This window comes from Dioscorea cayenensis, unplaced genomic scaffold (genome assembly GCF_009730915.1).
Source record: "Dioscorea cayenensis subsp. rotundata cultivar TDr96_F1 unplaced genomic scaffold, TDr96_F1_v2_PseudoChromosome.rev07_lg8_w22 25.fasta BLBR01001887.1, whole genome shotgun sequence".
NCBI lineage: Eukaryota > Viridiplantae > Streptophyta > Magnoliopsida > Dioscoreales > Dioscoreaceae > Dioscorea > Dioscorea cayenensis.
The window spans coordinates 5,514-32,486 of record NW_024088278.1 but is presented as its reverse complement, the minus strand read 5'-3'; the positions used below and the strand labels follow the sequence as shown (position 1 = coordinate 32,486).

The window sequence follows — 26,973 nt, the reverse complement described above, 5'->3', positions numbered from 1 at the left end:
ATTCGTGGTGCACGGCTCGAGGGACATATCAATGGCAAGACCGAAGTCTCCACTGCAGATATCGATCAAAAGCTAGAAGAGAAGGTGACAAAGATCCCGAATCCAGCCTATGAAGAATGGTTTGCCGTGGATCAACAAGTTCTCTGCTCAGCTTCCTCTTAGCATCTCTTTTGAAGGAGGTGCTGATCCAGGTGGCTGCTGCAAGGACGTGGCACAGGCATGGAGGGAGATTGAAGACACTTTCGTAATAAGGACCCGAGCGCGCGTTATAAACGTGCGCCTGGCCTTGACAACAACACGGAAGGACAATATGTCAGTCTCGAAATATGTTGGAAAAATAAAGGCCCTTGGAGATAAAGTTGCGGCTTCAGGGAAGCCGTTAAATGAAGATGATCTGGTTTCTTATATCGTCAATGGTCTTGACGATGATTTTGATCCTGTTGTCTCTACGATCGTGACCAGGGTTGAACCTGTCACGGTAGCAAAACTCCACGCACAACTTTTTAGTTTTGAAAATAGGGTTAATTTGCGACAGGCGTGTCTCGCATCTGCAAATACTACAAATCGAGGAGGACGTGGTGGTAACTCACCGTGTGGAGGAGCGCGCGGCTGAAGCAACCGTGGTCACGGTATTGGACGAGGTCGAGGACGCGGTGCCCCCAACAACTCTATCGACAATCGTCCGATCTGTCAAGTTTGTCATAAAAGGGGCCATGTTGCCTCCAATTGCTGGCACAGATATGATGTAAACTATGTTTCGAAAGACAAGATAGCTGCCACAGCCTCACATGCATATGGTGTTGACACCAATTGGTACCTAGACACTGGGGCAATGGATCACATAACTGGTGAATTAGAGAAGTTGACGACTCACAATAAGTACAAGGGCAGTGACCAGATCCATACGGCAAGCGGTGCAGGTATGAAAATTAAGCATATCGGTCGTTCTGTTGTTTCTACCGCTACATGGCCTTTATATCTAAATAATGTTTTTCATGTTCCACAAGCTACAAAGAACCTTGTTTCTGTACATCGTCTTGCTACTGATAACTATGCCTTTCTTGAAATTCATCCTAAATATTTTTTGATCAAGGATCGGGTCGTGAAGAGCACTCTTCTTAAAGGATGGTGTCACCAAGGTCTCTATTCTCTTCCATTAGGATCTTCAGAAAAGCAAGCTTTTAGTGTCGCGCCATCCTTTGCAAGGTGGCATGGTCGTCTAGGTCATCCCTCCACTCCTATTGTTACTAGGATTATTAGTAATAATAAGCTACCATGTTTAGCTGAGTCCAATAAAGAGTCAGTTTGTGATGCCTGTCAAAAGGCCAAGAGTCATCAACTGTCATACAGTAGATCATCTAGTATATCTCATTATCCTTTGGAACTTCTTCATTTTGATGTTTGTGGTCCTACCCCTGATTCTGTTGGAAGAAAAAAAAATAGTATGTTAGTTTCATTGATGACTATAGCAAGTTTACCTGGATTTTACCTCCTTAAACACAAATCTGAAGTTTTTCAGAAGTTCCATGAGTTCCAAAGTCTTGTTGAGAGACAATTTAATCGCAAAATCATTACAATGCAAACTGACTGGGTGGAGAGTATAAAAAACTTCATTCCTTCTTTGAGAAAGTCGGCATCTCTCATCATGTTTCTTGCCTACACACTCATCAACAAAATGGCTCCGTTGAGAGAAAAAATCTCCATATAGTGGAAGTTGGTCTTGCTCTTTTGGCTCATGCATCCATGCCTCTCAAATTCTATGATGAAGCTTTTCTTGCTGCCACTTACATCATTAATCGTCTTCCTAGTAAAGTCATCCGGTATGAGACCCCGTTAGAACGGCTATTCCATCAAAAACCAGATTACTCTTCTCTTCGCATGTTTGGTTGTGCCTATTGGCCCAATCTTCTCCCTATAATACACATAAGTTGCAATTCCGGTCAAAAAAGTATGTTTTCTTGGTTCTAGTCATCTTCACAAAAGTTTTAAATGTCTTGATGTCTCTACTGGACGAGTGTATGTCTCTCGGGATGTTACCTTTGATGAGAATATCTTTCCCTTCTCTCACTTGCATTCAAATGCCGGTGCTCATTTAAGTGAGGAAATCTCACTTCTTCCTCCTGATCTTGTTCCATCCACTTTTGATAAAGTGGGAGCACAAAATGATCAATTGCTTAATTTTTTGCCTAACAATGATAACTGTTCTGGTGATAGTTGTGCAGAGATGGAGATTTCTGGTGCAAATTTCAGGGAACATGGAGCAGAACCTGTTTGGGCGGGAGAATCCGAATTGGGATCTCCACCTGATCACTCCGGATCTGTACAGGGGTCCAAAGCCCAGCCATCCAATAGTCGATACGTTACCACAATCAATAGCAGCAGCCGGCGAATCTTCTCCTGGTGTCTCACTTCACCAATCCTCGCCTGCCACATCACCAACTCCTGATGGTGACCCGACCACACCGGTAGAAGCGCTTGGGAAATCTTCTACACACACAAAAAAACTGGCTATACACCTGCCGGTTACTGATGAAACAAGGCCAAGAACACGTCTGCAGAGTGGCATCAGGAAAGAAAAGGTTTATACTGATGGGACAGTTAGGTATGGTTGTTTTACATCCTCTGGAAAACCTCAAAATTTACATGATGCACTAAATGATAAAAATTGGAAAGAGGCTATGGATGCAGAGTACATGGCACTAATGATAAATAAAACCTAGCACTTAGTTTCTCCTCACAAAGGTGCTAATGTTATTGATTATAAGTGGGTATACAAGATCAAAAGAAAATCTGATGGGAGCTTGGATAGATACAAAGCCAAATTAGTTGCAAAAGGTTTTAAACAAAGGTATGGCATAGATTATGAGGATACTTTTAGTCCAGTAGTTAAGGCTGCTACTATCAGAATTATTTTGTCTATTGTTGTGTCTAGAGGATGGAGTCTACGTTAACTTGATGTTCAAAATGCTTTTCTCCATGGTGTTCTTGAAGAAGAGGTATATATGAGACAACCACCAGGGTATGAAAATTCTTCTTTACCTCATTATGTGTGCAAATTAGACAAGGCGTTGTATGGCCTCAAGAAAGCGCCAAGAGTGTGGTATGCAAGATTGAGTACAAAGTTGCATGAGCTAGGATTTAAGTCCTCCAAGGCCGACACATCCTTGTTCTTCTACCATAAAGGAGATGTTGTTATGTTTGTTCTTATTTATGTAGATGAAATAATTGTAGCCAGCTCCATACAAAGTGCAACTTCAGCTTTGTTACAGGATCTCAACAAGGAGTTTGCTCTAAAGGACCTTGGGGATCTCTGTTATTTTCTTGGCATTAAGGTTAATAAGGTATCTGATGGTATAGTTCTAACACAAGAGAAGTATGCATCTAATGTGATCAGACGAGTTGGAATGCAGACTTGCAAACCTATTAACACGCCCTTGTCTACTACTGAGAAGCTCTCGGTTCACGAAGGGACACCCCTTGGTCCTAATGATGCTACATAGTACAGGAGTGTTGTGGGAGCACTACAATATTTGACATTAACTAGACCAAACATTTCTTTTGCAGTTAACAAGGTTTGTCAATATCTTCATGCTCCAACCACAGAACATTGGGCGGCTGTCAAAAGAATTTTGAGATATTTGAAACGATCAGTCAAGCTTGGACTTAAGATCGGTAAGTCCTCTTCCTTACTTGTCAGTGCTTTCTTTGATGCTGATTGGGCAGGATGTCTAGATGACCATCGATCGATTGGTGGTTTTGCTATTTTCTTGGGCTCTAACCTTGTTTCATGGAGTGCACATAAACAAGCAACTGTATCTAGGTTGAGTACAGAAGCAGAATATAAGGCACTTGCTAATGCCACGGCAGAAATTATCTGGGTGCAGACATTGCTTCAAGAACTTGGCATTCAAGCACCAAGAGTAGCAAAGATTTGATGTGACAACATTGGAGCTAAGTATCTTTCTGCTAATCCTGTATTCCATGCCCGTACTAAGCAGATTGAAGTAGATTATCACTTCGTGCGAGAGTGAGTAGCACGCAAGCTGCTCGATGTTGAATTTGTTTCCTCCAAAGACCAAGTAGCAGATGGGTTCACAAAACCTCTTCCTGTTCTGCAAATGGAGATGTTCAAAAACAATCTTAACCTCTCGAGTTCAGATTGAGGGGGAGTGTTAGATATCTTGAGAGATATATTCTTGTAACAAATATAGATTCTTATAACAAATATAGATAGAGATAAACTTGGCATGGCTTTAGATAGAATGATTAGGTTTGTTTCCTATGTATCAAAATAGCCACCAGTGTTTATATATATATATATATATTGTCTTGTAATCTCGTCCTATGTGTAGCATATGATTAACATGTAATCCGTCGCACTGTCGACGTTCCCAGCGCCTCTGAGTTTTCACATAATCAATCAGTGTATTGGAGTAACTTTTTATCATGAGGGACCAAATCAATGTATAATATCATAAGTTTTATGTTGTGATGGTGATCATTAATTTTAGCTTTTAATATTGTAATGTTCATATCAAATAGGTTTATAAAAATAAAAAACAAAATAAATTATCAAAGCAAATATTTTTCATATATTTAATTTTAATTAATATTGATTAATAAAAGATTCATTCGAAAACAACTTTAGAAAACAAAGAATTTGAGTTTTGTTACATGACTCTAGCTGATATAATTTAATCTTCTTAAAGTATTATATTTTATGTTAATCTATAAAATTATAATTATTATAAAGATTATAAATATAGACTATATACATATAAATTAGATAAGCAAAATATAATGCCAAAACTACCATTATGTTATTGATCATTGTAAAAAAATAAAATAAAATAAAATAAAATTCATAAATAAAATTTTAAAAAAATATTAGTTTTTCCCCTATTTGGTCAATTAGCATTGGTCCCTTTTATATAAGGTATTTGTGTATTGTTAAAAAAGTGCACTCAAATCTCAATTTGTGTTGGGTGAGGGTGAAGAAGTATAAGAATGTTCTGTGACAATTATGCATAGTAGGGGATGGTTTTAAATGTACTAATTGAAGTACCACATCAACAAACAATTAAAAACATGTCAGTAGTGATTTAGTTCTTCAATTAAAGATATAAAAACTCCCTTTGTAACCTTATAAGAGATAGAATTAATTAGCCTCCTTTCATTGTTGAACATTCTGTTTTCACTCAATAAGAAGACGTATTATTTCTTTCTTCAATCCTTCTACTTTCTCTCTCTTCCATTCGAATAAAATTTAAACTTATTCAAGAGGGTACAAGTGTTGTAGAGCTTATGTTTGCACTGAGTGCATATGTCCGTCCCTAACACATGGTTTACCAACATTTATCAAAAAAATAAATAAATAAAATAAAAGTTACATGCAATGAAAGTGGATACCTTTTTTTAATTTTTATTAAAAATCAGCAAGCAAATTTTTAAACATACATTAATACATTTATTTATTTATTTTTATTTAATTATTTTATAAAATGAGCAAAACACTATTTATACTATTCATTATGTGCCCAAACAAATAAACAGATCTCTCCCGATGGAGGGTGATGTGCGCCTCACCTTCTCTCCCGATGGACAATCGGTCTTTATGCAAGTCCATTTCTCTCCTCCCAATAACAACCTTGAAGAACAAGTCTGGCCATTTGATCTTGATGAGGATGAGGATATGTTATCATCGTTGTTATCCCTTTCATCATAGGAATGCGATGAGGTGGCGGACACCTCGGTTCAAAGGGACTGTTGCACATACAAATCGCATTACTAACATCATGCATTTAGATAGTATTCATGCATTTTTCCTAGTCTTTATGATTATTTTCCCTTCTTTTCGTACAAACTACTCCTTCTAGTTGTTTTAATTGTAGAAAGCAGGAATTGAACCCTGGAGACTGTAGAGATACACAACTTGCCTGTGGACTGTGAGAAGTACCTGTGGTCTGTAAAGTGGTTGGGGCCCAGCTTCCATCTTTGGCTATAAAAGGACCAAAGGGGCTTTAGGGTAAAAAAGAGAGAGGGTCAGGAGGAAAAGGGCTGGCGGCTAGAAAGGTAGAAAAGAAGATCTGAAAACTGGAAGGAGGCTGAAGAAGGAAAAGAGAGCTGAAGATTGGAGAACACACTCCTGTAGACATCATAGGGAGTTTTTCAACCTTGTGCTGCTTTTTGTGAAACATATATTCTTTCTAGTTGTCTTTGTGACTGAGATGATGTGTGTGTGAAACTTTACTTAGGTTTGGGATTAGCCCAAGGTGCTATGTGTGTGATGTGTTGATACTTTATGTATGGATCTCTTATGTTTAATGGTTGATTTCTTGAGTTGATTTCTGATTTGTGTACACAGCTTGTGATTGTGAAAGCATTGCTTGCTATCTTAGAGATCTAGGTTAACTGAAAGGATAACTTGGGTCTTGGAACCTCATTAATCACCCTGAACATGCTGAAAGGTAGTTCTTGAGGGCTTATTACTTAATCACTGTATTTATTCAGGTTTTGAGAAGGGTTCATCTACCACGAAAGTAGGAGGTAGCCTTGATCAAGCCCAACTTGTTATCTCTTGAAAGAGAGTGACAAGTAGCTTAGGATTAATGCCCTTCAAGAGATCTACCTAAATATAGTCTAGATCCAACACATCATTCATATTAAACCTTGTGGTGAGTTCCCAAACCTAAGTCTATTTTAACCTGAAGCGTAATCCACAGCCCTGTGTTCCTCTCGGCCTTGATTGTGTTTTATTCCCTGCTTCTTGTTATTTCCAATCCCTACCTTTTTAATTGTCTAGATAACCCTTTGTTGCAATAGGTTGGTAATCATACTTGGTCTTCGTGGGATTGATACTTATTTACTACTTGGCAAAACCGTGCGCTTGCGGTTGTGCAACAGGACATGGTGGAGGTGTTTATCTCCTATGCCTATGAGGATCTGGTGATCGGTGCAAAGAAGGCAACCCACTACTCTCGCATGCTTTCCATGAAGGAGAAAGGCAAGCAACCTATTGTTTAAAGTCCTAACATGGAGGAGGGCTTAGATCGAGCACCAGAGGTCTAACCGATTGCGGTGGAGTGGAATTCCCGCGGCGGCGGAGACGTGCGCCTCACATTCACCCCCGATGGACAACCGGTCTATGTACTGGTCTATTACTTTCCTCCTCTATGCAACAGCCTTGAAGATTAAGTTTGGTCATTTGATGTTGATAAGGAAGAGAGTATGTTGTCCTCACTACTATTCTGTTAGTCCTGGGATTGCGAGGAGGCAGCGAACATCTCAATGCAAAGGGACATGGTGGAGGTGTTCATCTCCCATACCTATGAGAATTTGGAGGTCGGTGCATAGGAGGCAGACTGCTATAACCACGAGCATTCCATGAACGAGAGAGGCAAATAGCATGTTATTCAAAATTCTAACGTGGAGGTGAACACCTGAGGAGGAAGAGTGGAACTCCTGTGCTGGAGGAGGAAGAGTGAATGATGGTGGTAGAGAAAGAGAAAGGACCCATGCACGCATGGACTGCTGTAACGAGTTGTCCCTTGTTAATGTGGTAGAGGTTGTGAACTCCCACATAAGTCAAGAGAGGACAAACTCTGTCACGCCCCGACCCGCGGGCCCACGGGACGCGACAATCGCCGCAGCAATCCCGAGGAGGGATACCCCGCCACTCAACCCTCAGGATGCCGCAAGGCTAATCAACACACCTGGAATTCAACAATATACATATCGCAGATATAGAACAGAAAGAAACAATGTTACACAACGACAGTAACAACAACAACAACAACAACAACAACAACAACAACAACAATAGGATACAGAAAATATAGAGGTTCACAAAATACACAGGGAAACAACCCTAACAACAGTAGGAAATGGTAATACACAGAAGTTTAAGAGTATTTAAATACTAAACCATGCAACAAGGTTTTCTACATACTAGTGGATCCATAGGTCTTATAACATGTTCCATGACAATAATAACATACATGAACTGAAGGAAATACAATAGGGGATAGAACAGAAGCAAATGCCCAGATCTGCTGCCACACAGATCACACCTACTACACCGCAGTGATCGGGAGAAAGAAGAGGGATGAGTAACTAAAGTTACTCGGTGAGGGAGGTTAGCACAACCTTAGCGAGAAAAAAATACACCAACAAAGAAAAAATAATAATAATGAATCATCAAAATAAATGCTTTACCAAAGTGATACAAGTTTAGAAACATAATTACATATAATAGAAGCCTTCAAGAGAATTAAAAAAACATAAAAAAATACCAAGAAAACTCTTTTTTTACCCCAACTAGGGTTTACAACACAAAAAAATCATAAAAGCATGGTTTTAAATACAAGTAAAAACAACAAAAATATCATGGGTTTGAAATAAATAAACACAATACCCAACACTCACCCAACATAACATGGTCTAGAAAACTCTCTAAACCTTCGCGTAGCCATGGCTGAGTTCGAGCCGCCAAGGTACTCATGCCCTTGACGTTGACCCATCGAGTTCACGGTTGGTGACTCCGGCTACCGATGAATATCCGGTCGGGGCTCTACACTCCCACCGAGCGGCCCTCGTAGTAATCAGCCCGATCGACACGCCACCTCAATAGGGCTGGCGTGAAGACCACCCTACTGCGATAGGGATATCACCAAAACAATCACCACAATAAAATACAACTCCACTCGGAGTACAATATCCATCCATGATCATAAATCAAGAATACCTCGGCCATTTTGCGCGAGGACAAGATAAACACATAAGCAAAGCCCAAACTTTTAACACAAAAAAATAATTTGCAAGTCCCAACACAAGCAACAACATGGAAATCCTTTCCCTTTCAACAATCCAAAAATTTGCTTCAAGCCTAGGGATTTCACCAAATCAAAGATTTCCATAACAAAACTCAAGTTTCAAACAAAAATAAAGATTTCACAAACTCATGGATACATATATCAATCACAATTTCCACGATAATAAAACAAAAAGCCAAAAAGAGACATCCAAGATTTGCCTCAACAATAATTATCATTCACCAAATTACCAAACAAGTATAAATCAATAAAACTTACTTAAAACATGAAATGCATATATATATATATATATATAGCTATTGGCATTCTTCTAATAAAGCTATGCTAAATAATTCCACTCACAGGATCGGCAATTTATCTTCCTCGCAAGCTACTCCTCGGCTAAGTCTTTGCCTCGAGCCAAGACTTCTTCTCCTTGCCAAAGCATAACAAAACACCACAAAAATTAGTAAAAACAAACAAACAAGAAAAACCCTAAGTATTCTAACAAACCACCCTAATTCGATCCTAAGATTAGCTCAAAACTAGGTTTAAAGGTTACCAATGAATTCCTAGGGGTTTTAGCTTCAATCTAATCCAAAGAAATCAAAGAAACAACTAAATATTCCCGGTGCTACAGTAAATTCGACCTTGCTACAGTAAAACCGAGCCCTATACTATGGTTTTCTCCCAATTTACAACTCTAAATCACAAATTTTCTTCTACAACATTCTCACACAAGATCAAAATTCAATGGCTTCAATTTAAACCTATAAACATGCAAATCCATGGAGAAATTCTAGGTTTTGAAAAAAACTAAAAACAAGGAAAAATACAAGAATAAATACGGTATAAAAACCATAAATCTATGCTTACCAAGCTCAATGGTGAAGGAGGAAGAGATAGGATGCTTGGTTCGCCGGGAAAAACTTCGCCGGAAAAATAAGAAAAATGGGAAGGTTCGGCCAAGACAAGGAAAGAAGAAGAGAAGAAGAAAAGAAGAAGAAGAAATGTTTTAAGGGGAAAAATTTTTCGAGTCACTACGATGACCGAGGCCTCTATCAAACCAGGGCTTCTACAGGAACAAGTCGCTACAAAACCGGTTTGCTACAGGATCAGGCTACTACAGAATGGGGCTGAAAATCTATAGAAATGGGCTATAGTAATCTACAGTAAACACTGGGTATAACAAACTCGGCTCGCTAGTGTGCTATGGAGAAACCACCTGGTACAGTCACGAGGGAGACAGTCTGTAATGTTTGCCAGCAAGGTTCTTTGACCAAGTTTGACTGGAGAACTTTGGAGACTGTTAATTGTTGACTGGAACGTGTGAGAGGCCACCAGCTTCACGTGTCTCCTTAATTACCGGATCTGGTCGCCTAATAATTGAAGTTTTTGGTGGATAATCATTGAGTAGCTTGGATGGTCAACTTGTCCTTCAAAAATCACTTCCTCTCCTTGTTGCACTTGTACCTTGGTTGTTGGCGTGTGAAAAAGGCCGCACTTCAACTGAACCTCCACCAGAAGCTTGGAGTTAGACGAAGGATCCCTTCTTCTGCAACTCATCGGAGAGTTTAGAAGTAGGTGCCTTGCCCTTGTATTGCTTTTTGATGATTGAATCTTGTTGGTGTTTATGTTCATCATCTTGGTGTATTTTCTTCTTTCTATAACTAAGACTTGGCCACGGTTCAGGAACCGCCAATTCCGGTTCCAAGAAACTTTGAACCGGAACCGAACCGCCTAGGCAAGGTTCTTGGCGGTTCGGTTCCATTTTGGTTTCGATTCCGGTTCTGGCGGTTCGGTTCAACGGTTTCGGTTTGACGGTTCAAACGGTTTGGGCTACTTTTTTTTAGGCTTTGTCGTTCACCTCCACAATCTGATGAGCGAAGAAAGTCACAGCGATTCCATCCAACCTCAGAAAGATTTTCTTAGAAATCAGAATGATCGGAGATAACAACCATGATCGCCTTCTCTATCACGTCAAATATATCCGAGATCGAGCTACGGAAGAACCGTCTCCAGTAATCCATCGAAGATGAACTGCCGGCCATCTCGCTGCCGCTCGAGCTTGCTCCTCTCCACCTTTTCCACCATTAGGTCGGGCCTCCACATCTGTGGATCGATTCGGCCCGCCACTCTCAGATAGAGATCTAAGATTAAGATTTTATCAGAGGGAATTTAAGGTTTTCAAGTCTTCAAGAGAGGGCCGGCCAAAAGAGAGGATAAATCAACAAAATAAAAACTTAATCAATTGGTTTGATTCAAGTGTTTAGGCCTAACCTAATCAAATAATTCACATGACTCAAAATCTTAAATGGTCAAACCTAATCCGATATTATAAGTCATAACATTATTTTACATAATATAATAATATATGTAACTAAGTAATTTGATATTTTGAATTTTTTGATTCAAGTGGAACCGGCAGTTGAAAAGGTGGTTTGAACCGCCGGTTCCACGGTTTTTAAATTTTGAAACCGGAATCGAACTTTATATAAAGGTTCCGGTTCTGGTTTTAGGACGGTTCCAGTTTTTCCGGTTCTGGTTCCGGTTTCTGGCGGTTCGGTTCCACAGTTTTGGTTCAAAATGGTCACGTCTACGGCTATAAGCTTGCAACCTTTAGTTTCATTCTCTATATCTATGCATATATAAATGTCTGCAAGCATGTTCCTTAATCTTATTGTTTAAATATGTTATAATTATGGCTATTATTTTGTAAGATTAACCATGTAATTGCTTTAGAGTTTATTTTATATATAGCTATATCCATATTTAATGTTTATTATATTTTGAAATTCTGATTTTCTTAGTGTTGAGAATCCACTTCCTGTCGATTTTATTCTAGATTTTGTTTTTCTAAAATTTCTTGAATATATAGATATACATTTATAGGTATGTTTATGTATATATATATATATATATATTGAGACATGCATAAATTCTGATTATTAGTGTTGAGAAATTTTTAACTTACTGGTGGTTTTATTACTGAGTTTTTCGATATATATATATATATATATATATATGGTTGATTTTGTTTCTATATATACCTTTTTGTTTCACTTGTTTATTTATTTATCTTAAAATTGATGCTAGCTGGAGATTTTGGATGATTCAATTTGTGTTACTGTGTGTTCTTTAATCATGTTCCAAAGCTTGATTATTCCTGCCTTCATTGCTTGAAATTGAGAGCTTCTTGTAGCTTTAGCCAACTAATGGGCAGCCAGAGCTTGAGACATTGATGTTTATCATCATTTTAATCCAACTTAGCTTCATTTGTGAAATCAAGAAACTTCCACTTTAGTATAGAGATTCTCTTGGTCTAGTCTTTTGCTTAGTTCTATTATTATTATTATTATTATTATTTCCTTCTTGTTGCTATTTGCTGTCTTTGTGATTCTTATGTATAGAAATGTAAATTCTGTCATGCTTAGTGGCATGTGAACCTGTTAGGGGGTTTAATTTTTAGCCTAATTTCTTTTCGGGGTTTTGAAATTCTGTTTACCTGTTAGATCTAGCGAGAAAACCCTAAATCATGTGCTTCTGTTTATGGTTTATTTTACTTATTCAGTTATTGTCACGCCCCGAACCTGGCTCCCCAGGCCCAGTGCACTGACAAACGGCCACACACCCACCAAGCTGAGGCCCAGTAGGCATGTAAGGCCTCAAAACCTGTTCTCAACAAATCACAAAAAAAGTCTAACAGAGAGCAAAGGCTAGAAACAAGAATGAAGTTCAACACTAAAAGAAATAACTAAGTGTCTTGCACAGTGCTACAAATTTAATCAAATACAAACTATGCCCACAACAAACGGGACTTATTACATGCTAAGAAGATTGACAGTGGCCCAACGATCCCTGCTAAGCTATCCAGTCACCGACCTCTACTCCCGATCCGAAAGAAAAATAACAACAAAATTTATGAGCTTGACGATCCCAAGATAGCACTCCACTAAAAAATATAGGGATCACTTATCAAAAAAATCATAATTTAATGATTTGCAAAAACCAACCATAAGTTTAATTCACATAACATAGATGTCAAAAATTAAGCATATAGGTCCCCCAAACAACTATTGCGAAAAACAAATCACAAAATTCATATATTTACCCTCGGTGACCCGAGACAAAACAAAAAGTCATATTTTTTTACCCTCGATCCCGAGCCAAAAATTAACAAAGGCCGATATTCGCGACCGACGGCAAGCAGTGGGAAACTATAGTTTCTAGAACAAAATACATGTCGACACGGTCAATGTTTAACCCCCAGTGACAGGGTTATTGCAAAGTTAGTTGGGGACTAATTTTAATATCAAAGTACCTTATTCACAAAACGATGAACTAACAAAATTCAAAACAAGCAAAGTACAAGAGTTTACAGTAACATGATCCCATTTTTTTGTCATATCAAAATAAACCAATTAATAGAATACAGACAAGAATAGATAATAAAAATAATAATATTCTTTAATCAAAAATTAAATAAATACCTGAAATTCAAAATAAATCAATAATTATACAATCTGAACTTTAAACACCTGAATTCAGAAATTTAAACAATTATCCGAAATTCAGAAATTTTAAACATTCATGATACAGTATATGAAATTTCAAAAGTAAAAAGGATCAGGATTTAAAAGAATTATTTGAAAATTTGAAATTTAATTAAATCAACACGTGGGGATTCTAAAGAATCTCATTAATTTGAATATTAAATAAATTAAAATAATTCCGAAAGTAGTATAAACAATATTTGAATAATAAACATAAACCTAATTATCACAAAATAAATAAATAAAATATTTGTTTTCACAAATTTAGCTAGTTTCAAAAAACCGTATAATTTATATGTGGATACTTACCTAAATGTCTCACAACTCCAAGACTCCAAATCAGATTATCCAAAATTAAGCACTCGAAGGATGCCCTAACAAACATAAAGCATGTGCATAAATGAATGAATAAACACAAAGGTTGGTGAACACATATCAAATTCCTTAAGGTAGTCTATGGGGTGGAAACTAAGGATGAGAATAAGTAAGATCTCACAACCACAATAAAATTCAAGCACCTACCTTGGATTTTTCGTCACAAAATTCAACGAGGAACAAAATATCAAGAGTCTGCCGCCAAGGTCACCACACGACACAAGAAGAGATAGGGTTTCCTCCGGTTTTCTACTCTCCTTTAATTTAAAAACCAAAACAAATATCACGTGAGGATCCTCGCTCGGGTGTTACGGAACGATAAATCAGATCCGGGAGGCTGGGATAAGATAAGGGTCTCCTTTTAAAATATAAATAAGTAGATAAACTTATCTAAAAGTAATTTAAAATTAATTAAGAGGATGGGGTCCACAGTTATTTATTTAATAATGATTTTTATTGGTTTATTTTGCTTTGTCTGTCTGTATTCTATATCTTTGTGGAATTTTAGTACATCTCCAATTACTGGCAATTTGCCTAGCTAAGAGGAGTAAGTCCTAGCCATGTACACATGTTTTCTGTAATAGCTCTACCGGACATGCGTGTCCGTTCTGACTGCAGTCAAAGATCCGATTTCAGTTATTGATATTTTGTTTGTTCTGTTCTAACTTTACAGTCGAAGATCCAGCCTAGAGCTGTTGATTCTGTTACTAGTCAGGGAGATGTACACATCTAGTTTCCGTATATTTTCTGTAGTTCTGATTATTTCTGTACTCAAACAGCTTTTTGTATTTCTGCGAGCCTTATTTCCGTATTTATTTTTGTCAAGGTTGTTCACCTCTAGTTTATTTTCAGAGTGAGTGAGACTTGTATTCTGTTTGTATTTTGGTTTTCTGTTTGTTAAGAGTGGCATTGTATTTCTGTAAGGCTGTTAAAACCATATTTGAATTATATTTGTCTATTGTTGCTTTTATTCATAGTTTTGTATTATTGTTTCATGTTCTACCTATTAAGGTTGACTCTGACCAGGTCTGAAGTCTAAGGCCTTCCGCCTAGTGGGGCCTAGCCACATTGGATGTTGTTGATCTATCAGCGGGCCCGGCTTTGGGGCTGGGCGTGACACGGTCACTCTAAATGGTTATAATGTTGTCGATGTTAAATAAGGAATGTCAAATGCTGAGAAACCGGTCACCTTAGGGGTGGAGATCGGCGATGAAGAAAGATCATGAACCAACAGTCTCTGCATTGCATCGAGAGATGTCACGCCCCGACCCGCGGGCCCCCAGGACTCGACAATCACCGCGACGATCCCGAGGAGGGACACTCCACCACTCTACCCTCGAGTCGCCGCAAGGCTGGTAAAATACCATAAATCAACAACCTCAAACAACAAGTACAAAATAGGGAAATTCCCAAGTACACAAGGGAAGCTTCAATAACATGACCTGATAGCGGAGTTCAAAAACTGCAATGGTCACAAGTAGAACGAAGTTTCCAAGAAGTTAGACAAACAAACAAACAAAGCATGCTTTTAGAGTTTCAAACACACTAATGGATCCATGCTTGACTACAACATAGACATGCTCAAGGATAACATACATGAACGTGGTACTGAATGAAAACAGATAGTGGATGCCCAGCACACCGCTTTACTACCGCACTATCGCGTGCCAAAGCCTGGGGAGAGAAAGGAGGGGTGACTAATTAAAGTTACTCAATGAGTGGGTTTTACAACAAAATACACCAAAATACACAAAATAACTCACCAAAATAATGCTTTACTAATACCAACATTTTAGAACATAGATAAACATAACAGTAATCATCAATACAATATAACAAAAGATAGTGTCAAGAAAGCCATTTTACCCCAACTAGGGTTTTACAACAACAAATCCCCGAAAGACCAACTACAAGGTTTGTACTGCAAAACAAGTTAAAAATCATACCAAACTTTTATAATAATGCAAATAGATCATAATTGTTCCACTTATATATATATATATATATGGTATAAATATCAAAATGGTCCCTCTATTTTTCGTTTTCCGTCCTTTTAGTTCTTCTAATATAAAATCTGCCATTTTGGTCCTTGTATTTGCACATTTTCGTTCTTTAGTTGTAAAATCCGTCCTTTTGGTTCTCGTATTTACACATTTTCATCCTTTTTGGTCCCTCTGATTCATCAACTGGAAGGACCAAAAGGACAGATCCGTCAATTAGAGGGATCAAAAAGACAAAAATGTGAAAATACGAGGACCAAAAAGACGGATTTTATATTATAAGGACTAAAAGGGCGGAAAACACAAAATAGAGGGACCATGATATTTTGACCTACATATATATATATATATATAACAACTATATAATACGAGTCTCAAAATCCATAAAATAGATACTTACCGCCAAAGCACAAATTTACTATAACACTACAAAAGGAACACAACATGGTCTAAAAACCTCTCTAAACCTTCACCATAGCCGTGGCTAGGTTCAAAGTCGTCAAGGAACTCATGTCCTTAATGTTAACCCATCGGTCAACCGCGTGGTGATCCCGGCTTTCCGATGAATATCCAGTCAGGGCTCTACACTCCCACCTGAACATGACCAATAAGTCTGCTGGTCTTCCACGCCACCTCAACTCGCTGGCCGTGAAAACCGCCTACTGCAGTAGGATATCACCAACCAAGTAATACAAACATGCATCTTGCAACGAGGAGTGGACAAAAATCAATATCCAAAAATCTGTCATTTCCCCACGGAAATGATAAACACAAGCATATCCAAAGATTTTAACATAAATCAACGCACAACTGATGAATTAAGTAACAATCAAAAAATCCTTTCCTTTGAAAAATAATGCTTTTCAAGTATGAAATATACGTAAATAACTCATTTCAATTCCATTAAAATCTCAATGCAAGTATAATACCCAATAAAACTTTACTTAAGCAATATAGAATAATTATAGGCATTCTCCTAGTAGAATTGTGCATAATAAATCCCACTCACAACTTTGATGATTCAACTTCCCCGAACTCTAATCCTCTGCTAGCTCTTTGCCTCGAGCCAAAGCTTCACCTCCTTCCCAAAGTACAACAAAACACCAACGAGATTTAGCTAAAATAAATCACATAACAAAGCAATAAGTTTACTACCAAACAACGCCAAATCGATCCTAGCGTTGACTCAAAACTCGATTTTAAGGTTACCAATAAAGTCCTAATGTCTTGGCTTCAATTTGGACCAAGGAAATACAAGAAAGACAAAAATTCGGTGCTACAATAACCTCGGGATTGCTATAGTAACCAAGAAATTGCCTCTTAAACAATGGTTTCTTGCCGATTTACAACACCAAATCACGAAATTTCTTGACAAGCATCCACACAAAATTAAGAATCACAAGATCAAAGGCTTCGATTTTAAGCCCAAAATCAACCCAAACCAAGGTAAATTTATAGGTTTTCAAAGATTTCAAAAAACGAGGAAATACTAAGAAAATACAAAGAAAAAAGCTTGGATCAAGGCCTTACTTACCACACTCAAGAGGATGAGAGGAAGAAATTTGATGCTTTAATTAGAAGGAATTGCTCGCCGGAAAATTTTTCTAGGGTTTAGGTGTGCTCGGCCGCAAAGAAGAAACAAAGGAGGAAAAGGAAAGAAGAAGGGAAAAGAAAGAATTTAAATAAAACTTCAGGCTGCTATAGTGCCAAGTTGCTACAGTGCTGAGTGCTACAGTGAATACTGGTTATAACAAGAGAAGTGAGAAGTTTCTACAACATGCCGTACTTTGCTGTTGGAGAGGGATTGGTCGAGGATGAGATTACTCATTGAAATAAAGTCGCCGGACCTACCACCGACCACTGTGGTGGCTGCATCCATCGAGGATAACAATACCGGCAAGGGACCGGTAGTTGCGCTCCACCAACCCATCTGTTCAAACGATAGTTCTTCGTTGAGAGTGCATGGCCTGCGCAGATTTGTTGGACACACTGCTTGGCTTGTTGTGTAAGCATTGGCCCCAACATCAGGACCCTCCATGCAGACGAACATTCCAATGACACATGGCGAAATTCCTCACGTGCCTGGTGACCCACATGGAGGAGAGTTTGAATTTGAAAAACTTGTTGAAAAACAAGTGGGAATTCAGTTGAGCCAATATTGTGGGAAAATTTTTGAAGTCTCAAAAGCCCATGTGATACTTTTGCCTCAAGAGCCCAACTCTGTGATCCATGAAAATTCAGAAGGCATGATTTTTGGAGGCCCACTAACAGATTCTCAAATGGGTCAGCTTGCTGATGAATCAAGCCTAACAAGATCTTGTATTTTGATTGATTTTAATTTAATTGATGCGTCCAATTTAAAATATTTAATATTTGGTAGCGGGACTGGCAGCAGTACTCAAGTTGTGGCAAGAAGAAGCAAACGTCCTAAAAGACCATTGATTAGGTGGAATGAGAACTAAGGCTATGTCACTTCCCTAGCAAGATCAATTCAAGACAAAAATGTGGAACAAGGTGCCCTTCTTTCTGATGTGCCAGATTCCAACAAAACATGTTTGGAGGGGATGAAGACTACCACAAAATGTAGTCTACACTTTTTGAATCGCCAGACTAATTAAGGAACCTCAGAAATGGAGAGATATCAGAATTAGTTGTTTGGTTCCTTCCCCTGTCTTGGGCAGGGCTTCTGTTTTATTTCTCTTATTTTCTTTTGGTCTTGTCTTTGTTTAACCATATCTCTACTCCTAGTGGAACTTGTTAGTAGTTTTCTTATATTATTTAATGCATGTGGTTTATCCATTTTTTTTAAAAAAAAAATATTATGTGCCCATTCGAGTAGGGATGGCAACAGGTAGGGTATAAGCAGGTTATACCAAAACCCTTACCCGTAACCCTTACCCATCCGTACCCTTACTCGTACCTTTCAGGGTAAAAAAAATCATACCCTTACTCTTACCACAAGGTACGGGTATACCCGCAGAGTACCAGCTTACCCGTTGTTCAAATTATCGAATTAAATTTAAATAAAAATTTAAATAATAATAATAATAATAATAATAATAATTAATTAATTAATTATACATTACATTACAATTTTTAAACACATGTCCATAAATTCAAAATTACAAGTTGAGATATATATGTTTATCTTAAATTATATAATCACATAAAAATGACATATATTTAGGACTTAATGGTAACTCTACCTTTTGTTTTATTTATGTTTAGCTATCTTGGTTTTTGTTTTAAATTTTTTCATATATCTAATATTTATTTTTTATATAGCTTCAAATTTTATAAATGTCTAGTAAGATTTTGAATATAAAAACATTATCTCATAAGTTATATTCAATTGATTTTTTATTAGTATCTTATTTTTCTCTTATAATTTATAGAATAAATTATTATAACATTATTTTTTTATATTTGTTTTATAATGTTTATTTTTTAATTTAATATTAATATATATCCAAAATTCAAATTTTGATAATATTATCAAATATAAATGTAAAAATTAAATAAAATTTAAAATAATATATTAAGAGAAAATTTGAAGTATTATTTTCAAATTAATTATTATGAAAATAGATCTTGGGTAAATTATGGGTAAATGTTTAGTTTAATAAAAAATAATATATATATATATTTGAGAGGGTAAGGGTACGAGTACGGGTGTTACTCATACTCTCTTCAACGGATAAAGGTAAGGGTACAGATAAAGTATAAGCATATCTTTACTCGATCTGTACCCATTCAAAAAATATCAGGTAATATTTTTAGCCCGTACCCGGTCAAAATAATAGGGATATGATACAAATTACCATCTCTACTTTCGAGACTTACATATCTTATCATTAGCTTAATCTTTTTTGTGCTCTCTCCTGTGTGTGTGTGTGTGTGTGTGTGTGTGAGAGACTCTCGTGTCTTATCATAGATTTGGTTGCTGATGCATTTATTATGATTCTGTTGGATTGTGATATATTTTTAAAAGGCAATGAGCTGGTCTATTCATTATTTTCCCAAAAAAAAACCCCTGAACCTTCCAGAAAAGTTCGTTCAATTCAAGTGGCTCCACGTGGCTCCACGTGGCAACCATCTCATCTCCTTATCACCCTCTCTGCATCTCACCATCACATTCCCCTTCTCGTCTCCTCTCGGTCTCAGCCGCCATGGCCACCGCCCTCTCCACCTCGATCGCCCACCCTCCATCCCCCGCTCACCTCCCATTTCGCTCCTCTCTCCTCGCCGGCCAGCCTCTCAGGCTCTCCCTCCGCTCTCCCTCCTCCGCCACGGCTTCGAGGTCTCTGACCATAGTTGCGGCATCGAAGAAGGCCGTCGCCGTTCTCAAGGGCAACTCGGATGTGGAGGGCGTCGTCACCCTCGTCCAGGATGACGATGGTGTGTTTTCGGCATTGTCTATCTAGTTTACTTGATTCTTGTTACTGGTTTCATGGAATGCTAGTTGGTAGACTAGTTTCTTTGTTGAGAATTGGTGTTGGTTTGCGTGGAGTAATTTCATCAAGAGGCGTATGGAACTGGCTTGGAGATTATTGATTGATTGATTTTTGGTGCTAATAATGATGAATTTTTCTTTCATTACTCAAATGTGTCAATTTGTCATTGATTTTGCTATTGATGGTAGACTGTCAGCAGTAATTGAAGAGTAGACTTTTTTGGTTGTCTTTTCATTCTATTGTTTGGAGTAAATACCAAATAGATTGCCTTGACTAGTACCAGTTTCACAATGCAATGAACTTAGCAGAGTTGTATGCTCATAAGGATTAATGCTTTTATCTTGATATTGTTTGACTGCCTGTGCAATGCCTTTCTATTTTCTGTACGTAAAGACCCTAAGTTGGAACCAGGGAGGCGTGCTCATTCTTGATGAAAAGAAAAAAAGCAATTTTTTCCCCCAATGTTTGCCCATTAAGTTGATAAATGATAAGAATCATCAGTAAGTAGTTTAAATCTGTCTATCTGCATGTTACATCTCCACAGTTTAGGAGTGGAATTTGCAGTCTTTCACATAGTTCTTTAAGCTCAAGAGTTTTATTTGGTTTGAAGTGCTATTTCTGACAAGTAATTGGCAGAAAATTTAGTATATTTGAGTACTATATTGAATCCAGTTGTCTGATGAACAGATAAAGGGATTACGCATTTACCTTGGACACCTCAAAACTAAGCTGTGTGGAGAACTGTGTTAATGCCATTTTTATTTTACCTGCTTTTCTATTGGGCCATGAATAAATGGAATTGTAGTGCCAAAACCCTAAATAAACTGTTAGCAACCAAGGTGGGCATGCGTATGAAAATGATGATCATCCAATCAGCTATCCCCAGTTAATGAAAGTGGGTGCGGAGCTTATTCTTGTTTGACGAATTTTGTAAATAGCTACCCATTACATGGCATGGTTCACATTCTATTTTTTTTTTTTTTTTTTGATGTTCTTCTTCCACACTGGCAAGAAGATAAATTCTTTGTTTTTTGTAAAATTATGTTATATTTACTTTTCACTTTATGTCTTGACTATATTCAAATATTTAAAGAATAATTCCCCTTGCTTTCTCCAATAGGCCCTACGACTGTGAAGGTTCGTGTTACTGGTCTTACCCCAGGACTTCATGGCTTCCACCTTGTGAGTGCCTTGCGATCCAAAAAGATAATTTGTTCTTCCATTTTCTTGAGCTATAAATGAGCTATTAACTATTCTATGTTTGCTCTCCGGCAGCATGAGTTTGGTGACACTACCAATGGCTGCATATCAACAGGTCAGTCAGATTGATTTTGCCAGATTTATCATTTATCTTATCATGATGCTCAAACCACAATTTATCCACTGAAAATCAATCAAAACTATTTTGTGAGAATTTTTTGGAAGTTAATATCTGAGCGTATGCTATATCTGTTTAAGATCTTGTCTCTGGAACCTTTATGCTAGGGATCAATACAAGATTCTCCCTTGTAATAGATGTAATATAAACATATATACATATATGTATGTATGTATCATTTGTTTTCTAATAATGAATAAACAGTGCTTTTGTTTTCATAGGGGCACACTTCAACCCAAATAATTTGACACATGGTGCTCCAGAGGATAAAATCCGTCATGCGGGTGACCTGGGAAACATAGTTGCCAACTCTGATGGTATGATCTGGAATGACATTTGATATGCTTTGAAAGTGTAATGATAACTTATGAATCTTTGCTTCTTTCCTCACTCTTCAATAATACAGGTGTGGCTGAGGCAACAATTGTCGATAATCAGGTAAAACATAAATTTTAATTGCACCTTTTGCCTATTTTATAAATTGGTGTTGGGAATGTGAAAATTGATTTTATGTATTTAATCAATATTTCTGTGCTTATTTTCAAGTTCATATTGTTTCTAGCACCTAATGTTCTATGTCATGCTATACTTTTAATCACATGTACAGATTCCACTAAGCGGCCCTAATGCAGTCATTGGGCGAGCACTTGTGGTTCATGAACTTGAAGATGATCTTGGGAAAGGTAAAACATGCAGCTCACTGATATAAATCTACGTATTTCATCTTATGTTTTATTTTTTAGCATAGATTTATCCATCTTAATACATGTGTGTGTCCGGTGTGCGCGCATGTGCGCTGAGAGTGACTTGCATCTTGTTGTTCTATATAAATACGTGTCTGTGTGACTACCCTTTCGTGCCTGTTGAGGTGATTTGTATCTCATCTTTTCCTGTAGGTGGTCATGAACTTAGCCTTACAACTGGAAATGCTGGAGGAAGGTTGGCCTGTGGTATGCTATATTGCTGCACTTTTATGTATTTCCACTATTGTTTTATTTCTGGATTTTAGTTGCATTAATATAAAACATTTTCTCGGTGTAAATATTTCATATTGCTTTTTTCTGGAAATGCCTGATAATTTTCTAAGGTTTTGACAACATAAGTTGGCATTTTATATTTTGTCCCTGAAACTTAGTGCTTATTCATTTGATTTGTTATTTTTTGATATGGCTGGGCAATAGTAGCGTAGCCATTGCTGGCTTTAGTACCGCTTTATAATTTGTGTTGTGAGCACTGGGGTTGATCAACATAAATTGCAACAATAATCTTATACATTCCAGACACAAGAATTCTCCCATGTTTAAGTCTTTGTCACTCAAATTGGCCCACTAGTTTCTTGGCAAATGCACATGTTCTTGCCCAAGGTTCCATTATTAGGATTCTGCTACCATTTGCTTTTACCAATATGCTTTTAGTCAAAACCATGCTTATGGTCAATATGTGGATATGCTCGGTTCAATTTGCAGTCCTTTGTTATTGTTATTGCAACCTGTAGTTCAGCCATATTAGTGAAATGATTTGTATGATTGTGATAATAGCTTGCCAATGCGTCAGTGCATGATATATTCTTCACCTCTAACAAAGATGTATGATGCCTTTCTAGATTTTTATAGTAAATTATTATTTATTATTTTTTTTGTCAGTGGGAATACATTTTGAAGGGGATCAGTGTGAAAACTTCATAAAGTGGTTTCTCTTGGGCTCTGGTTTAGCTTGAACTATTCTAGCTGCTTGACCATTCTAAATACTTCTGCTTTATGATTTTATAGTATTTATTCATAAGAACACTATGAATTCCTCAGCATGACATTTTTATGGGCAGATATCTGCCTTTGGCTTTGGTCTTCCTTGAATGGTTTAGTCCAAGGAGTATGATCAAACTGTATTATTTAGATTGTGAAATGCATCATGTATTATAACCAACTGTAATACTCCTATACTATAGCACCATAATGCTTCATATTATTTATTTACTACGGAAACAAAAAATTTCACTTATTGTCTTCTGATTTTCCCTATTCTGCTTGTGCAGGTGTTGTTGGTATAACACCACTTCAGTGATCAACAGATTTCTTCCTAACAACCTTTCATGAGCTTTACTTTGTTTTGAAATTAGAAGGCTAGTCTCGGCATGTTGAGGTGGCCATTTGCATATCTTTCTGTGTTGTTATTTAACCATCCTAGTATGTCATAGCTATATACCATCTTTTTGATGTGCAAGCCTGTACCAAATTCTCGTGCATATTGAATAAGGCAATTATTTTTCATTACATGCTACGGTTTTCCGACTCTCAACAATCAAGTGGAAACAACTGAAAAGCAAATGGTGGAACCTACTTAGCTATATATGTTTATATGTGATAGCATCCAATGTGTGTGTTCATTTGGACAGCTCAGTGTTTTGAAGACTATTGCTGCTGCAAACATCGGCTTCAGGTATGATATAGGTGCACTGAATGAAGCAATATTTTGCGGTATTCTAGTATCGTCAGATTCAATATATTCCTGCAATATTTGCTTACTATGACAGCTCTTTTAACGTGTTGCGGAGATCTTCAAATAAAATCCTTTTTTTTGGTTGATTATCTATGATTTCTATGAGATGCTTCTCACTTAAGTAACAGATCTTTTGTTAGCACATACATAGCTTGATATATTAGTTTTGGACAAATTATGTGCAAGTTCCTGGCAATTATGGATTTGGAATTTTTTGTTTCAGTCCCTATGACTTTATGCTTGTTTCTTTTATTTTATTTTTGACACAAAGAAAGAAGAATAAGAGTTTTAGCATGCCAGCAATGTAGCTTTAGGATGCAGCCATGGGTTAAGCATCTTGTTAGAACTATGACTTTTTCATATAGCTCTCAAGTCTAAATTAATACCTAGCATTATCATTAGGAGAACTTGGATGGTCGGACAAGTATTCTCAAAAAAGTCCAAGAAAAATATTTTATTCGTCTTTGTTGCAATCCCAGCATCTTGACAACCTATCAACCCCAAATATCTTATCTTTTAATGAACTTCTACCAAATTTTGTGTGCTGTGCTGTGTGTGTGTGTGTGTGTGTGTGTGACACAGAGAGAGAGAGAGAGAGAGAGTTTTAAGGAGTAAATGGACTAATCTTTGTTTTTTTATTAATGTGAATGCTTGTACTTTGTTTGTTTGTGATGTAAAAGAGTTTTCCCAACCAAGAAAACAGGCGTCCGGGACTTGCTTTTTGTGTTTTAATTGTTTTGAAAGAGTTTTTGGTGTTGCTAACACTAATTCATATCCTACTTAAATTAGACAAGAAGCAATAGAGAAGAAGTACCTTCTCTCCCTTTCCGTGAACGCAAAAGCCACCAGCCCTCACAAACAACTCCGGCACACTCTAATGAAGTTATCAATGTTAATTCAATGTTATTCATCAAAGAATTTAAAGAATTAAATAATATATGGCAAACATATAATTCACATGACAATCAAATAATCTGCCAACAATGTTTGGATTATAGAAGAAGAAGATTAGAATGAATTAATTTGGACAACTTTGCTTGCTTTGCTTTTGTTTGGTTGCTTTGCTCCATTTGTATCAGTAATGACAATCCACCATTGCTGAAGACAAGAGCAGGAGAGGAGGAGGCCTCTTGTTAGCACAAGAAAAGGCCGGCTTCGCCATCTCTTTTCATTGCCGTCTCTCCGCCATCACCACGGTGATCCTCGGACGGTGCCGGGAGGTTAAGATCCAAAGATAACAAGCTCTTCTCCTTCTTCGTCTCGGCCACCACCTCGGGGACACTCCCCGGCCGGTGTCTTCTCATGTGTCCACCAAGAGCTTGCCCGGAGGAGAACTCTGCTCCGCAAATTGAACACTCATGCACCCTCATCTTCAAGCTCAAGACATTGTTATTATTGTTGATGTTGTTGTTGCTTGACGGCATCAAACCAAGCGGTTTCGCGGCGACGAAAGAGCTTGAATTGATACTAAACTTGAGAAGCTCATCCTCCTCTGCAACACCGGCATCTCTTTTCCGTTTATGGCTAGTTCTATGACCACCAAGAGCTTGGAAAGACGGAAAACATTTCTTGCAATCCTTGCACTCATAGACATAAAACCCGGCTTTTCCGTCGGTAGTAGTGGCCGTCTCAGTGAACTTCCGGCTACTCGGCTTGTTATTGTTGTTGTTGTTATTGTCATCCTTCACAGCAGTATCCAATTCAGGTCCTTGAGCTAAGAGAATGAGGCAATTAGCCATAACCATATCCTCCTCCTCCTCAGTGACACTCCCGGAGGAAGTAGACGGAGAAGAAGAGGCAGAGGCAAAGCCGGTGACGGCGAAAAGCCTCTGTCGCTTGCTGCGCTTGCCTTTCACCATAATGTGCGCTGCTACCGATGATTCATCAGCACCACCTGAGTGGAGTACTTCCTCCATAGGAGTCACACACACCACCAATGGAATAGGAAAAAGAAAGGGAAGTATAAGAAGAAGAAGAAAGAGTGGTACAAAAGAATGAAAGGTGAGGAGAAGAGTTGGATATATATAGAAGAGTAGGAGAATTAGTCCACCATATTACATGTATCCTTTAATAGAAAGGTCTGTAAGACAGTAATAAGTCTGGTTACAGATATATATATAGATATATATATATATATATATATATATATATATATATATAAACACAGAGATGGAGATGGAGATGGAGATGATGAAATATAGGTTGTGAAGAGGGAGGTGAAGATGTAGGTATGAATGCTGGAATTAGTTGGAAAGGGAAGGAGAGGTGTGGAGTGAGAGGAGGGGGAAGAGCTACACAAACAGGAATGTATCTATTCTGAGGGCTGTATATGCTTGACACTTTGCTAAGGTTTGTTAAGCTCTAAAGGGTTGGCCAATCAAATGCTTGCTTAGAGAAAGAGAGAGAGAGAGTGTTTGATGGGAGCTGCAAGCCTGGAAGGCACGGAAATTGCGTTCAACCATGGTTTTCTTTTGTTCATTGCCTAATTTATTATTATTATTATTTATTTATTGTTAAGGAAAATTGCTAAATATTCTTGGTATATTTTCATTGTGGTTTATTAAGTCACTCTTGCTTTTATATTTATTTTCTAGTTATTATTATATTTATTTTTGTTTGTCTTATCTTGATGTTTGATTGTTCTCAGTATTTTTAATAGAATGTCAAAAAAAAATATCATTAAGATTGATAGTAACAGGTTTAGTGTAACTCTAGTTCAGACTATTTAGAGTGCATCAATAATAAAGACATAAGTGTGTGGGTGCAGGTATAAAATAGGTGTAATTTTATAATTTTAATTTAGATTTATATTTAAAATTTTAAAAAATTACTATTTAATTATAGTCATTATTTTTTAAAAAAAATTTTCTATGTCATTTTTATGTTGTTAATATTTTAATAAAAACA

At 37.3% G+C, this 26,973-nt stretch overlaps 2 protein-coding genes and 1 non-coding gene across 3 annotated transcripts; 2 read left to right on the top strand and 1 right to left on the bottom strand.

Annotated features, from left to right (window-relative positions):
- The first annotated feature begins 376 nt into the window (after nt 1-376).
- Nucleotides 377-515, top strand: LOC120257123. Its single transcript, XR_005535530.1, has one exon. It is a non-coding gene; the product is annotated as a small nucleolar RNA Z247 (small nucleolar RNA).
- A 19,377-nt stretch (nt 516-19,892) lies between these two features.
- Nucleotides 19,893-23,842, top strand: LOC120257121 (superoxide dismutase [Cu-Zn], chloroplastic). Its single transcript, XM_039264725.1, has 8 exons — nt 19,893-20,136; nt 21,313-21,374; nt 21,468-21,507; nt 21,792-21,887; nt 21,977-22,008; nt 22,178-22,253; nt 22,467-22,520; nt 23,603-23,842. Exons 1-8 carry the CDS (start codon nt 19,908-19,910, stop codon nt 23,629-23,631), a joined length of 618 nt encoding a protein of 205 aa, XP_039120659.1. The 5' UTR covers nt 19,893-19,907; the 3' UTR covers nt 23,632-23,842.
- A 1,357-nt stretch (nt 23,843-25,199) lies between these two features.
- Nucleotides 25,200-25,982, bottom strand: LOC120257122 (zinc finger protein ZAT5-like). Its single transcript, XM_039264726.1, has one exon. The coding sequence runs from the start codon at nt 25,980-25,982 to the stop codon at nt 25,200-25,202; it is 783 nt and encodes a 260-aa protein (XP_039120660.1).
- Between the last annotated feature and the right edge of the window lie 991 nt (nt 25,983-26,973).

Excerpts from the sequence above, each read along its gene's own strand:
- LOC120257121 (XM_039264725.1), top strand. The coding sequence starts at position 19,908 with ATGGCCACCGCCCTCTCCACCTCGATCGCCCACCCTCCATCCCCCGCT. Across the intron at positions 21,375-21,467 it reads GACTTCATGGCTTCCACCTT|CATGAGTTTGGTGACACTAC; the intron begins GTGAGTGCCTTG and ends GCTCTCCGGCAG. Across the intron at positions 22,254-22,466 it reads TGAAGATGATCTTGGGAAAG|GTGGTCATGAACTTAGCCTT; the intron begins GTAAAACATGCA and ends CTTTTCCTGTAG.
- LOC120257122 (XM_039264726.1), bottom strand. The coding sequence starts at position 25,982 with ATGGAGGAAGTACTCCACTCAGGTGGTGCTGATGAATCATCGGTAGCA.